Source organism: Pongo abelii, chromosome 20 (genome assembly GCF_028885655.2).
Source record: "Pongo abelii isolate AG06213 chromosome 20, NHGRI_mPonAbe1-v2.0_pri, whole genome shotgun sequence".
Taxonomy (NCBI): Eukaryota; Metazoa; Chordata; class Mammalia; order Primates; family Hominidae; genus Pongo; species Pongo abelii.
Genome location: NC_072005.2, coordinates 57539814 through 57553218, shown reverse-complemented (window position 1 = coordinate 57553218; position 13405 = coordinate 57539814). Strand labels below are relative to the sequence as shown.

The window sequence follows — 13405 nt, the reverse complement described above, 5'->3', positions numbered from 1 at the left end:
CTCAGCAGGGACACAGGAGAGAATGAGGCCAGAAGCTGTGGTTCTAGTGTGAGACAGCCAAGCCACAGAGAATCAAAATTTAGTGTGGCAATGAACAGCCTGGGTCTAGAGTCAGATTAATTTTTTTTTAATTATATTTTTTGAGACAGAGTCTCGCTCTGTTGCCCAGGCTTGCACCACCACACCCGGCTAATTTTTGTATTTTTAGTAGAGACGGGGTTTCACCATGTTGCCCAGGCTGTCTTGAACTCCTGACCTCCAGTGATCCGCCCACCTCAGCCTCCCAAAGTGCTGGGATTACAAGCGTGAGCCACAGCGCCTGGACTAATTTTTTATTTAAAAAATTGTGTTCCATTCCTCTCGCCTTCTGATAGAGTCAGATATATTGATTTCATATGCTCACTCTCACCTTTGCTAGCTAGATCTTGGGTGAGTTCCTTCCTGTTTTGAGTTTCAGTTGCCTCATCTGCAGATCAAAATAGTAACAGCATCATATAGGGGTTAAGGGCGTGGGTTCTGGGTCCTAGGGCCCTGGGTCAAATCCCACTGAATCCATTCCTGGATCCAGTTCAGGATCAGTTCATGTGCCTCAAATGGGGCCAGGGGATTGACTTCCAAGAGGGCTCACCCACATGGCCAGCAAGCTGGCTGGGGCTGCTGACCAGGGGCCACGATTCCCCTCCATGGGGCTGCTGATCCTCGCAGTGTGGCGGCTGGGTTCCATGAGGGAGTGTCCTGTGATACAGAAAGTGGCATATGCCGGCCTAGATGCAGACCCTAGCACAGGGCCACTTCCACGTCTTGGTCCAGCAGTCACACAGCCTACTCAGATCCAAGGAGTGGGGACATAGACCCCGCATCTTAACAGGAGGACGCTCAAATTTGCAGCCCTCTTTAAGCTACATAATCTACTCCATGGAGTTTTGAAAGGTTAATTTATGTAGCACCCCCATAACCACACCTGCTATGCAAAAAATGCTAAATATATATTATTACCAGTATTAGTCCGGGCACGGTGGCTCACGTCTGTGATCCCAACACTGGGAGGCTGAGGTGGGCGGATCACTTGAGGTCAGGAGTTCATGATAAGCCTGGCCAACATGGCAAAACCCCATCTCTACTAAAAATAACAAAAATTAGCCGGGTGTGGTGGTGCGTGCCTGTTCTCCCAGGGAGAATCACTTGAACCCGGGAGATGGAGCCTGCAGTAAGCTGAGGCACTCACTGGGCGACAGAACGAGACTCCATCTCAAAAAATATATATATTACCAGTATTATTACTGGTGAGAGCTGGGCCAGAGTAAGCTTAGAGGACTGGGAGCTGAGCAGAGGCCCTAAGCTCAGCATGGGATGGTGGGAAAAGCTTTCAGAAGGAGTCAATGGTCTGACCATCCTGGTCCCAAGTCCAGCTTCTCCCTCTGGCTGTGCAACCTCCTGCAGGTCCCTTGACCACTCTGAGCCTAAGTCTCCTGGCCTGCAAAGTGAGTATAATGACACTCAGCTTACAGGGTGTTTAGAAGTGTTCATCCTGATAATGCATAGGAAACATTTAGCGTAGTTCCTGGCTCAAACTAAGTGGTAATTATTATGGTTCTTAATAAGGTAAGACCTGAAGGACAAGTTGTGGTTTAGCCAGGTTGGAGGGAGGTGGAGAGTGGGAGGTGGAGAGCGGGAGAGAGGACTGGGAGGTGAGATGGGCGGGCAGGATAAGAATGGCAGGATGTTCAAGTGCTTGAGTGGGGGGTGTGCGTGAGTTTGCTTTGAAGCTTGGATGTCTCCAGAGGGCGCTGGGGAGCCAGGGGAGGGCTGTGAGCAGAGGGATGCAGGTTCAGCTCTGGGTATACAAGGACCCTGGCAGGGACTGGAGGAGACTGGGCAGAGGAGGGAGACGGGGCAGGAAGAGAAGACAGAGCCTGGCCAGTGCGAACTAGGGGGAGGAGGGTTGGACTCAGATCGACAGTGGTGACAGGGAGGGAGGAGGTAGGAATGTTCTCCAGCATTTGCGAAGACAGTGAAGCCGTCCTGGAGGTGTGAGGAAGTTTGGGTTAGAGGAAAGATTCTGAGTTTAGTGGGACACAGGCCATGTGAGGGCCTCGGGGATGCGGAAATGCAGCTCTGGTCTCAGGATAGAGGCCCTGGCAGGAGATAGCACCTGGAGACTTGGTTCTGAGGGCAACAGAGAGCCGTGGGAGGGTTTGGAGCAGAGGAGGAGCAGGGTCAGATGTATCTGAGGCTGCAGGCAAGACACAGTGGAAGGGGCCAGGAGGCTGGGGAGGAGGAAGCCTGCTCTCAGAGGTGGGGCTCTCAGAAAGGTCACCTCACCCTTCTCCAGGAAGTCTTCCTGGCTTTGTCTCACAAATTTGCTACCACATTTTTAGCTGGGAATGTTTTCTCCAGCTTCCCCCTGGGGGTGGGGAGTGCAGGGATCAGGCTGGGCCTCCCTGCAGATGGGACCAGCTAATGAAGAGAGTGGGGTGGGGTGGGCAGCTCAGCCACCACATCGGGATTGGGGATCCTGGCACCTCCCTCTGGGTCTGGCTCCCTTCCCCTCCCAGGAAGCTAAGCTACCAGTCCTGTTGGACTCGTCTGACCCGGGAGGGATGGGTGCAGTCCTGGGTCTCTCTCCAGTGTCCTTTCAGTGAGGCCAGCACCATGGACACCCCACAGGCTCTGCCACTCTTCCTACTCCTGGGTAAGTTCCCTGCTCAGTCCCCTCTCCACCAGTCCCCCTGAGCAGCCTCCCCCAACGCCTTCCTCTCTTCTCTGCAGCCTCCTTGGTAGGGGTCCTCACCCTCAGAGCCTCTTCTGGACTTCAGCAAACCAACTTCTCCTCTGCCTTCCCTTCGGACTCAAAGAGCTCTTCCCAGGGGCTGGGTGCGGAAGTTCCCTACATCAAACCTCCCAGATGGAAAGTTCCAGATCAGTCCCTGGATTCAAAAGCCTCTGCTGGAATCTCTGATTCCAGCTGGTTTCCTGAGGCCCTGAGTTCCAACATGTCTGGGTCCTTCTGGTCAAATGTTTCTGCTGAGGGCCAAGATTTGAGCCCGGTTTCCCCCTTCTCTGAAACCCCTGGTTCTGAAGTATTTCCTGATATTTCAGATCCTCAAGTTCCTGCCAAAGACCCCAAGCCTTCCTTCACTGTTAAGACTCCAGCTTCAAACATTTCTACTCAAGTCTCCAATACCAAACTGTCTGTTGAGGCTCCAGATTCAAAATTCTCCCTGGATGATATGGATCTTAAACTCTCTGCCCAGAGCCCTGAATCCAAATTTTCCGCAGAGACCCACTCAGCTGCAAGCTTCCCCCAGCAGGTGGGGGGCCCACTCGCTGTGCTGGTGGGGACCACCATCCGGCTCCCCCTGGTCCCAGTCCCCAACCCTGGGCCCCCCACCTCTCTGGTGGTCTGGCGCCGGGGCTCAAAGGTGCTGGCAGCTGGGGGCCTGGGGCCAGGGGCACCTCTGATCAGCCTGGACCCTGCTCACCGAGACCGCCTGCGATTTGACCAGGCCCGGGGGGTTCTGGAGCTCGCCTCTGCCCAGCTGGACGATGCAGGGGTCTACACGGCTGAGGTCATCCGGGCAGGGGTCTCCCGGCAGACTCGCGAGTTCACGGTGGGTGTGTATGGTAAGTGGGCCCTGGCGTCCGGCGTGCAGGCGGCAGGGGCTGCTCTGCTCTGCCAGGCTTCGGGCAAGTCACGGTGCTGTGGGGTCCCTGGATAGGAGAAGAGGACTTCTGGATTGAGGAAGGGAGAAAAAGAGCTAGAGGTCAAGGCAGGGGTGTCTGAGCAAAGGTGGACCTGGGATGGAGACTCCTGGGGGCCTGAACTCCCAGGACTGAGGGAGGAGGAGGAGGCTAGGAGCCTCTTCTGGCGAACTCCTGGGTCCCGGAGAGGAGGGGTCTGGGGGCTCAAACTCATGGGTTTATGAGAGGAGAGGGATGGGGGCCGAGACTCCAGGGGCTTGGGAGCAGCGGCTGGGGCTCCCTCTAAGGGGACCAAAGACGGGCCCCAGGACTGGGTCCTGAGCCCATTCTCCCTCTCCCAGAGCCCCTACCCCAGCTGTCGGTTCAGCCCCAGGCGCCAGAGACAGAGGAGGGGGCGGCCGAGCTCCGGCTGCGCTGCCTTGGGTGGGGGCCAGGTCGCGGGGAGCTGAGCTGGAGCCGGGACGGACGCGCCCTGGAGGCGGCGGAATCCGAGGGAGCCGAGACGCCCCGGATCCGCTCAGAAGGCGACCAGCTGCTCATCGCGCGCCCTGTGCGCAGCGACCACGCCCGGTACACTTGCCGCGTCCGCAGCCCCTTCGGCCACAGGGAGGCTGCCGCCGACGTCAGCGTCTTCTGTGAGTGGGGGATGCCTCGGGTCGGGGACAGGGGGTCCTTGGGGAGAAGGGGGCTGGGGGCCCAGTCTCCGGGAGTCCTAGCGGAGTCCCAGGTGACCCTGACACTCGCGGTCCCGACCCCTCCTCCCTCCAGACGGCCCGGACCCGCCGATCATCACGGTCTCCTCGGACCGCGACGCCGCGCCTGCCCTCTTTGTCACCGCGGGCAGTAACGTGACCTTGCGCTGCGCCGCCGCCTCGCGGCCGCCCGCCGACATCACGTGGAGCCTGGCGGACCCGGCCGAGGCCGCGGTGCCCGCGGGGTCGCGCCTCCTGCTGCCCGCGGTCGGGCCGGGCCACGCAGGCACCTACGCCTGCCTGGCGGCGAACCCGCGCACCGGCCGCCGCCGCCGCTCTCTGCTCAACCTCACAGTGGCGGGTGAGAGGCTGGGGCGGGAGTAGGTGAATGCCTGGGAGAGGGGCGGGGCCAGAATGGGGGCGGGGCTAGATGAAAGGGGCGGGGCCAGCAAGGAGGACCAGCATACCGGTGGGTGGGGCAGGGCCAGCGGGAGGGCGGGTCACCAAGAAGGAGCTGGGATACCCGTGGTGGGGCGGGGCCAGCGCGGAGGGGCGGAGACACCTAGGATAAGAGGCGGGGCCAGAAAGAGGATAAGGGAAGGAGCCAAATAGAAGGCAGGGATGACCAGGACTGACGGGCCGGCCCCAGCACTGAGAGGGCGGACATTCCTGGGCATGGAACACTCAACAAAGTCGACAGCGGAGTGAAATGGCAAAGAGTGGGAGTTAGAAAGGGAAAGAACTAAGTTGCTTGGGCAGGTAAGTGGGATCAGCAAAGGGAGAAGGTACTTGGGAAGGGGGGAGGAGTCGCCAGGGAAAGGGGCGAGGTCATTTGGAAAGCGGGCAGAATTGTCTTAGAAAGGGGACGGGGTCCACAAGGAAGGGCGGAGATATCTGGGAAAACGGGAGGCTTCTCGGAGGGCAATCCAGGAGGGGGCGAAGTAACCTGGCAGAAGTGGGTGGAGCTGGAAAGGAAGGGGCTGAGTTACGTTTGGGAAGAGAAATATCATTGTGTGAAGATGCAGTTTTCTTAAGAAAGTTGGGCAGTCAGCAGGGCTGCGGGCTACCCACTTAGCGGGGAAGTTAATGGGAAAAGGGAACGGGATGGCAAGAAAAGTGGGGAGTGTGAGCGTCTATGGGGCGGGGCTAGTGAAGAAGGGTGGAGTCACCGCGCGGAGAGGCGGGGCTGGAGAAGAAATAAGAAAGGGATTCCATCTTCATTCCCTCTTCTCTCCGCAGACCTGCCCCCCGGGGCCCCACAGTGCTCAGTTGAAGGGGGTCCCGGGGACCGCAGCCTCCGCTTCCGCTGCTCGTGGCCCGGCGGGGTCCCTGCTGCCTCCCTGCAGTTCCAGGGTCTCCCCGAAGGCATCCGCGCCGGGCCAGTGTCCTCGGTGCTGCTGGCGGCCGTCCCCGCCCACCCCCGGTTCAGCGGCATCCCCATCACCTGCCTTGCTCGTCACCTGGTGGCCACACGTACCTGCACAGTCACGCCGGGTGAGAGGGCGCGGGGCTTTTTTGCTGTTTCTGGAGGAGGAGGGAGACTTTTTCTTTGGTCCTTCGAAAATTCTGAAGGGGTATGGGGTACATCCTTAGTCCAAGAAAGAGGCAGGACTTCACTGTCTTCAAACTAGAAAAGGGACAAAGATTTTCCTATACCTCATGGTGGGGGGAGGGGGTGCAGGGATGGGGGTATTTTTCTGGACACAGGAAGAAGGCCATCACTTTCACACGTGTTCAGAGAGAAAGCAGTGATATTTTAAAAAGTAACAAGGCTGGGCGCAATAATCGCAGGGAGGATTGCTTGAGCCTAGGAGTTCAAGACCAGCCTGGGCAGTGTGGCAAGACCCAGTCTTGTAATTATTATTGCTACAAAATAATAATAATAATAAAGAAGAATGAATAGCTGAAAATAATATGAGTTTCCCAGTACAGGGCCTGCTCCTATGGTATGTGTTCAATAAGTGTTTGATGAGGAAATCAGATAATAAATGAATGAATGAATGAATGAGCTAATGAGTGAGTAAATTGGCAGTTCTTTCTCAGGTGGCCAAAGCGCCGGGGCTTACCACCATCTGATTTAAAGTAGGGCATAGGATCTGTTCTTTGAATCCAAGGTAAGGTCTTGACTTTCTTAACTGGACTTCTCCCACCGGCAGAGGCCCCCCGAGAGGTGCTGCTGCATCCGCTGGTGGCAGAGACACGGTTGGGGGAGGCAGAGGTGGCACTGGAGGCCTCTGGTTGTCCCCCACCCTCACGGGCATCCTGGTCCCGGGAAGGGCGGCCCCTGGCTCCCGGAGGCGGGAGTCGCCTGTGGCTCAGTCGAGATGGGCGGAAACTCCACATCGGCAACTTCAGCCTGGATTGGGACCTGGGAAATTACTCTGTGCTGTGCAGTGGGGCGCTGGGTGCTGGCGGTGACCAGATCACCCTCATTGGTGAGCCACGTTATTTCAAAAATCCCAGAAGTCCAGGTCCCCAGCCGCTGCAGCCCTCAGACCCAGAAGTTCAGGCCCCAGACCTCTCCTCCCTCAGACCTCGGATCCAGGCCCCCAGCCCCTCCTCCCTCAGACCCAAGGGTCTAGCCCCAGCCCCTCTTCCCTCAGACCCAGGAGTCCAGGTCACCAGCCCCTTCCACCCTCAGATCCAGGAGTCCAGGCCCTCACGCCCTCCTCCCTCAGACCCAGGAGTCCAGGAACCCAGCCCCCTCCTCCCTCAGACCCAGGAGCCCAGCCCCCCAGCCCCCTTCCCTCTCCCCTCTAGCACCCAAGAATCCAGCCTCCCCCACATCCCTCTAGGACCCTCCATATCCTCGTGGAGGCTTCAGAGAGCCAGAGATGCAGCCGTGCTGACTTGGGATGTGGAGCGTGGGGCCCTGATCAGCAATTTTGAGATCCAGGCATGGCCAGATGGGCCTGCTCTGGGCAGGACTTCCACCTACAGGGACTGGGTCTCCCTGCTCATCCTGGGGCCTCAGGAGCGGTCAGCCGTGGTGCCCCTTCCACCTCGGAACCCAGGGACCTGGACCTTTCGAATCCTGCCCATCCTGGGGGGCCAGCCAGGGACTCCGTCACAAAGCCGGGTCTACCAGGCCGGTGAGTTGGGGCTGTCCGAGTAGACCTTCTCTGTTCTGCCAGATCCTCCGTGTCTCCCTATTTTAGTGTCCTGGGGCCTGCCCTAACAAAGTACCATGAACTGCATGGCTTGAGACTACCGGAATTTCTTCTCTCACAGGTCTGGAGATCAGAAGTCTAAAATCAAGGTGTCGGCTGGGCGCGGTGGCTCATGCCTGTAATCCTAGCACTTTGGGAGGCCGAGGCGGGTGGATCACGAGGTCGGGAGATCGAGACCATCCTGGCTAACATGGTGAAACCCCATCTCTACTAAAAATACAAAAAATTAGCTGGGCGTGGTGGCGGGCGCCTGTAGTCCCAGCTACTCGGGAGGCTGAGGCAGGAGAATGGCGCGAACCCAGGAGGCGGAGCTTGCAGTGAGCCGAGATCATCCACTGCATTCCAGCCTGGGTGAAAGAGCCAGACTCTGTCTCAAAAAAAAAAAAATCAAGGTCTCGACAGGGTCCTACTCCCTCTGAGACCCTGTGTAGAATCCTCCTTTGTCTCTTCCTAGCTCCCGGTGGCGGCTGTTTCATCCTTGGCATTCCTTGACTTGCGGCTGCATCACTCCAACCTCTGCCTCCAGCTTCCCACAGGCTTCTTCCTGTGTGTGTTCTTCTTCTTTTCTTCTTCTTCTCCTTCTCCTTCTCCTTCTCCTTCTTCTTTCTTTTCTTCTTCTTCTTCTTTCTTCTTCCTTTTCTTCTTCTTCTTCTTCTTCTTCTTCTTCTTCTTCTTCTTCTTCTTCTTCTTCTTCTTCTTCTTCTTCTTCTTCTTCTTCTCCTTCTCCTTCTCCTTCTCCTTCTCCTTCTCTTCCTCCTCCTCTCTTCCTCTTCCTCCTCCTCTTCCTCCTCTTCCTCCTCTTCTTTCTTCTTCTTCTTTCTTCTTCTTTTTCTTCTTCTTTCTTTTCTTCTTTCTTCTTCTTCTTTTTCTTCTTCTTTTTTTCTTCTTCTTTCTTCTTCTTTTTCTTCTTCTTTTCTTCTTCTTTTCTTTTTCTTCTTTTTCTTTTTCTTCTTCTTCTCCTTCTTCTTCTTTTTTTTTTTGAGACAGAGTTTTGCTCTTGTAGCCCAGGCTGGAGTGCAATGGCATGATCTTGGCTCACCGCAACTTCCACCTCCCAGATTCAAGTGATTCTCCTGCCTCAGCCTCCCTAGTAGCTAGGATTACAGGCATGCGCCACCACACCCAGCTAATTTTTGTATTAGTAGAGATGGGATTTCACCATGTTGGCCAGGCTGGTCTTGAACTCCTGACCTCAGGTGACCCACACACCTTGGCCTCCCAAAGTGCTGGGATTACAGGTGTGAGCCACTGCACCTGGCTTCTGTCCTCTTCTTTTAAGGACACCAGTTATATTGGATTAGGGTCCACCCTAATGACCTCAAATTGACTTGGTTACATCTTCAAAGACCTTATTCCAAAATAAAGTCACATTCACAGGTACAGGGGTTAGGACTTCAACATATGTTTTTCTTTTGGAGTAGGCACAATTCAGCTGATAACATGCCTCCATTGGAGTGTCTCAGGATTTAGTCCTCACTCCCCAAAGTGATCATGTTCGTGCTCATGGCCTTCAGTAACATTGATGATTCCCAAATATCTTATCCTGGGCCCTGACTTCTCCTTGAAAAGGATGCTCCCTACTTAAGATCTTCACTTTTTGGGGAGGTGGGGGGTGTGGACAGAGTGTTGCTCTGTCACCCAGGCTGGAGTGCAGCTAACTGGAACCTCCACCTCCTGGGTTCAAGTGATTCTCCTGCCTCAGCCTCCAGAGTAGCTGGGATTACAGGTGTGAGCCACCATGCCCAGCTAATTTTTTTTGAATTTTTAGCAGAGACAGGGTTTTGCCATGTTGGCCAGGCTGGTCTTGAGCTCCTGACCTCAAGTGATCTGCCTGCCTCGGCCTCCCAAAGTGCTGGGATTACAGGTGTGAGTCAAGATCTTCACTTTGGATGTCCAATTAGCATCCCAAATGTCATATGCCCAAAACAGATCTTTTGATGTTTTCCCTCAAAACTGCATCCTCCAACCCTCCAGTCTTCCCCATCCTCATAAATGTCACCACTTACAGGCCACATCAGCCCTGACATCCTAATTGCCAGCAAGTTCGGTCCATTTTCCTTCTAAAATATTTTCCATCTTCACCCCAAGACTCTGGTCAAACACAGCATCCTCTCTTGCCTGGACTGCAACAGCAGTTTATTTGGTCTCTTTATACTCCGTCTTGCTGTCAGATAATGCATTCTCCATATAGAAGCCAAAATTATGCAAATCAGATCATGAGGCTGCCCTACATAAAAGCCTTCCATTAATTTCTGCAGGACCCCTTTAGGATCTGGTTCCTGGAAACCTTTTCTACTTCACCCTCCACCTCCAGCCCCATCCTTCCTTATCCTCCAACTATGCTGGCCTTCGTTGAACAGAGAAAGCTCTTTCCTAGTTCTGGGCCTTTGCATTTACTGTTTCCTCCTCTTGGAACGCCCTTTCCCCGGGTTTAGTATGACTGCCTCTGGTCTTTATTCTTCAAGTCTCTGTTCAAATGTTACTTCCTCAGGGACCTTAGCTCACCACTGTTTCTAAATATCACATCCCTTCCCATTATTCCTTTTTTGTTTTTTGTTTGTTTGTTTGTTTTATTTTTTTGAGACAAGGTCTCACTTTGTTGGCCAGACTAGAGTGCAGTGGCACGATCTGGGTTCACTGCAGTCTCAACATCCCCAGACTCAGGTGATCTTCTTACCTCAGTCTCCTGAATAGCTGGGGCTACAGGCCCAGCCACCGCACCTGGCTAGTTTTTCTATTTTTTGTAGAGACAGGATCTCACTGTGTTGCCCAGGCTGGTCTCCAACTCCTGGGCTCAAGTGATTGCCCACCTTGACCTCCCAAAGTGTTGGGAATCACAGGTGTGAGCCACCACACCCAACCCCCATTATCTCTATCACACCACTTTTTCTTTCTCAGGACAATCTGTGATTATGTTATGTATTGCTCATTTATTTCTGTCTTCTCTCCTAGAATTAAGCCCCATAAGGGTAGATACCTTTCCTGTTTGGCCCACCAATGAATCCTCACTACCTGTCTGAGAGCCAGGCACACCATAGTCACTCAGTAACTGTTAAATGAGTTGAGAGTGCTGGGGTCCCACATTCCTGGGTTCTGGAAGGGGAGGGACAGTGGGGGCTGGACTCTTGGGTCCCAGCACAGAGTTAGGGGGCTTAGGAAACTTGGGTCCAACCTTGGTTCCTGTTCCCCTTCTCTTTCTTCTCTTTGTCTCTTCCAGGCCCCACGTTGAGCCATGGGGCCATCGCCGGCATCGTCCTGGGCTCCCTGCTGGGCCTGGCGCTGCTAGCCGTACTTCTTCTCCTTTGCATCTGCTGCCTGTGCCGCTTTCGTGGTGAGCAAGGGGACTGGGGAAGGGGCAACTATGACCAACCAGGAGGGACCCTAGAAAGAGGCCTATGGAAGACCTGGCTGAGCCAATCAGTGCCGTCATAGGTCATCCATCCTGCCTGCCTACCGCCAAATCAGCCAATCAGCATAAGGCTCCACCTCTCAGACCAGCTTCCCTTGCTATTGGCTGGGTTGGCATGTTGGGGCAGCCAATCACGTGTTCCTGCTTCTCTTCCGCCTCTCAATCAGGAAAGACTCCTGAGAAAAAGAAGCAACCCTCTACGTTGGTCCCCGTGGTCACCCCCTCAGAAAAGAAGATGCACAGTGTGACCCCAGTGGAGATTTCATGGCCTTTGGACCTCAAAGTCCCGCTGGAGGACCACAGCTCAACTAGGGCCTACCAAGTGAGTGTGGGAGTGTGGGTGCCCTCATTTCCTCCTGGAATCGGGGCGGAACTTCTTGTATTACAGTCAGGGAGATGAGAGAGTCTCAATTATCTATCTCCAGTTTTACTTGTTAGTTTACAGTCTGTATAACTTTATCCTTTTTAAAAATGCATCGAAGTTGGACAGAGCTTCCCGCCCAACTTTGATGTATATTAAAATAAGAGTGAATTGCAGTTTCTTCTCCAAAGGAGGAAAATAGGATCTCTCTCTTTTTTTTTTTTTTTTTTTTTTGGAGACAGAGTCTCACTCTGTTGCCCAGGCTGGAGTGCAGTGGCGCAATCTCGACTCACTGCAGCCTCCGCCTCCTGGGTTCAAGTGATTTTCCTGCCTCAGCCACTTGAGTAGCTGGGATTACAGGCAAGCACCACCACGCCTGACTGATTTTTGTATTTTTGGTACAGACAGGATTTCACCATGTTAGGCAGGCTGGTCCCGACCTCCTAACCTCAAGTGATCCGCCTACCTTGGCCTCCCAAAGTGCTGGGATTACAGGCATGAGCCACCACGCCCGGCCCCTCCTTTTTTCTTTCCCATAAAAATTGGGCAAGGCCCATTTTTCTCTATGAAGTGGGGTAGAGTTACCTCATTCCCCATAAAAGAGGGGTTGTTGTGACTGGGTGTGTTAGCTCATGCCTGTAATCCCAGCACTTCGGGAGGTTGAGGAGAGAGAATCGCTTGAGCTCAGGAGTTCTATACCAGTTTGGGCAACATAGGGATACCCCATCTCTACAAAAAATTTTAAAATTAGTCGGGCATGGTGGCACGTGCCTGTAGTCCCAGCTGCTAGGGAGGCTGAGGTGGGAGGATTGCTTGGGCCTGGGAGGTCAAGGCTGCAGTGAGCTCTAACGGTGCCACTGTACTCTAGCCTGGATGCCAGAGTGAGACCCTGTCTCAAAAAATAAAAAATAAAAAATAAAAAATAACAACTGGGTTGGGTTATTGGCTGGCTTCGCTCCACCAAGGATAGCCAGGCATTTTTTTTCCCCTCTCCAAATGGAGGGTTCCCAGATAATCTCTAAAAAGTTCAAGCAAGAACTAGAAAAAGTTAGGTGGGTGAGTCATGTCATATCCAGGGTACCTACTGAGTTCTCCCCTCACCCCACCTCTCTCTTCCAGGCCACAGACCCCAGTTCAGTTGTCTCTGTAGGCGGAGGCTCAAAGACTGTTCGGGCAGCCACACAGGTGTGATCAGAGCCAGTGGTCTGCCCTGCACAGGGCGTTTTGGGCCAGGACTTCCTATTTGACTCCACCAGCAGGCAGGGCCTGCTATGACTGAGGGTTGGACCCTGAAAGTGGGACTTTCTGTCTCCCTCTCTTGTTGCAGAAGAAGAGTCTTCCTGTATTTGTGCAAGTAAGGAGATGTGACTTCTTGGCTGGGAAACTCCTGCTGATGTAACTCTGTGATTTGCACAACCTCAAAGCCTCTGCACCAGACAGGCAGGGCTTGCTGTGTTGCCCTGAGCTAGAGAGGGAGCTTGGCCATGTTCTCTGAAAAGGTCCCCCTGCATTCACTTTGCCACCTGTAGGCCACACCCCATCCAGCTCCCAGCATCTTCATCTTAAAACAGATGAGATCATGTCACTCTTCTCTTTAAACGCTTCTATGGCCTGTGCATTTCTCTTCAGATATTATCCAAACTCCTCGTTGTGACCTTCAAAACCTTGTGGTCTGGCCTCTGTTGGCCTCCCTGACCTCCCCTCCCAATTCTTTCTCTGCCCCCCGACTCCAGTATCACAGTCTGTCTCCCAGCCACAATTTATTTTGCCCCTAGAGTTTTCTGTGCTTATAACACTTCTTTTTCCCGTATGTCATTCATTTCTCAAGTCTAAGAGTAACAGTTGCCATCTTAGACGACCGTTCCCTTACCCCTCCCTTAGTCTTGGGTTAAGTCCCAGAATCCTTGAATTTGCCATTCCTGATACATAAATATGTAATTACTTGTGTGGCCTGAGACTCTCTCTCTAAACTAAGGGCTTTACGAAAGCAGAGACCACATCATTATCTCAGCACTTAACCCAGAGTCTCGCACACAGCAGGCAATCAATAAATATTTGTTGACTGATCAAA

The 13405-nt window shown here is 53.9% G+C and overlaps 1 protein-coding gene and 1 long non-coding RNA gene across 3 annotated transcripts in view; one reads left to right on the top strand and one right to left on the bottom strand.

Moving 5' to 3' along the window:
- Positions 1 to 6581, bottom strand: part of LOC134760656 (uncharacterized) — a 9994-nt gene extending 3413 nt beyond the window's left edge. Inside the window, exons 1-7 of one of the 2 annotated variants that reach the window (XR_010138514.1) lie at positions 6461 to 6581; positions 5872 to 6021; positions 4862 to 4956; positions 4053 to 4335; positions 997 to 3711; positions 629 to 735; positions 410 to 466 (exon numbers count right to left, since the gene is read on the bottom strand). This is a non-coding gene — a long non-coding RNA (uncharacterized LOC134760656). Of the gene's footprint in view, positions 1 to 409; positions 3712 to 4052; positions 4336 to 4861; positions 4957 to 5871; positions 6022 to 6460 lie in introns of both variants that reach the window. The other variant, XR_010138513.1, reaches the window with a different exon arrangement.
- Positions 2461 to 13405, top strand: VSIG10L (V-set and immunoglobulin domain containing 10 like). The gene is made up of 10 exons (XM_002829644.5): positions 2461 to 2692; positions 2770 to 3624; positions 4044 to 4337; positions 4471 to 4755; positions 5634 to 5888; positions 6551 to 6829; positions 7190 to 7486; positions 10782 to 10895; positions 11141 to 11295; positions 12454 to 13405. The coding sequence occupies exons 1-10, from the start codon at positions 2461 to 2463 to the stop codon at positions 12523 to 12525; spliced, it is 2838 nt and encodes a 945-aa protein (XP_002829690.4). The 3' UTR covers positions 12526 to 13405.

Excerpts from the sequence above, each read along its gene's own strand:
- VSIG10L (XM_002829644.5), top strand. The coding sequence starts at position 2,461 with ATGAAGAGAGTGGGGTGGGGTGGGCAGCTCAGCCACCACATCGGGATT. Across the intron at positions 5,889-6,550 it reads TACCTGCACAGTCACGCCGG|AGGCCCCCCGAGAGGTGCTG; the intron begins GTGAGAGGGCGC and ends TCCCACCGGCAG. Across the intron at positions 11,296-12,453 it reads GCTCAACTAGGGCCTACCAA|GCCACAGACCCCAGTTCAGT; the intron begins GTGAGTGTGGGA and ends TCTCTCTTCCAG.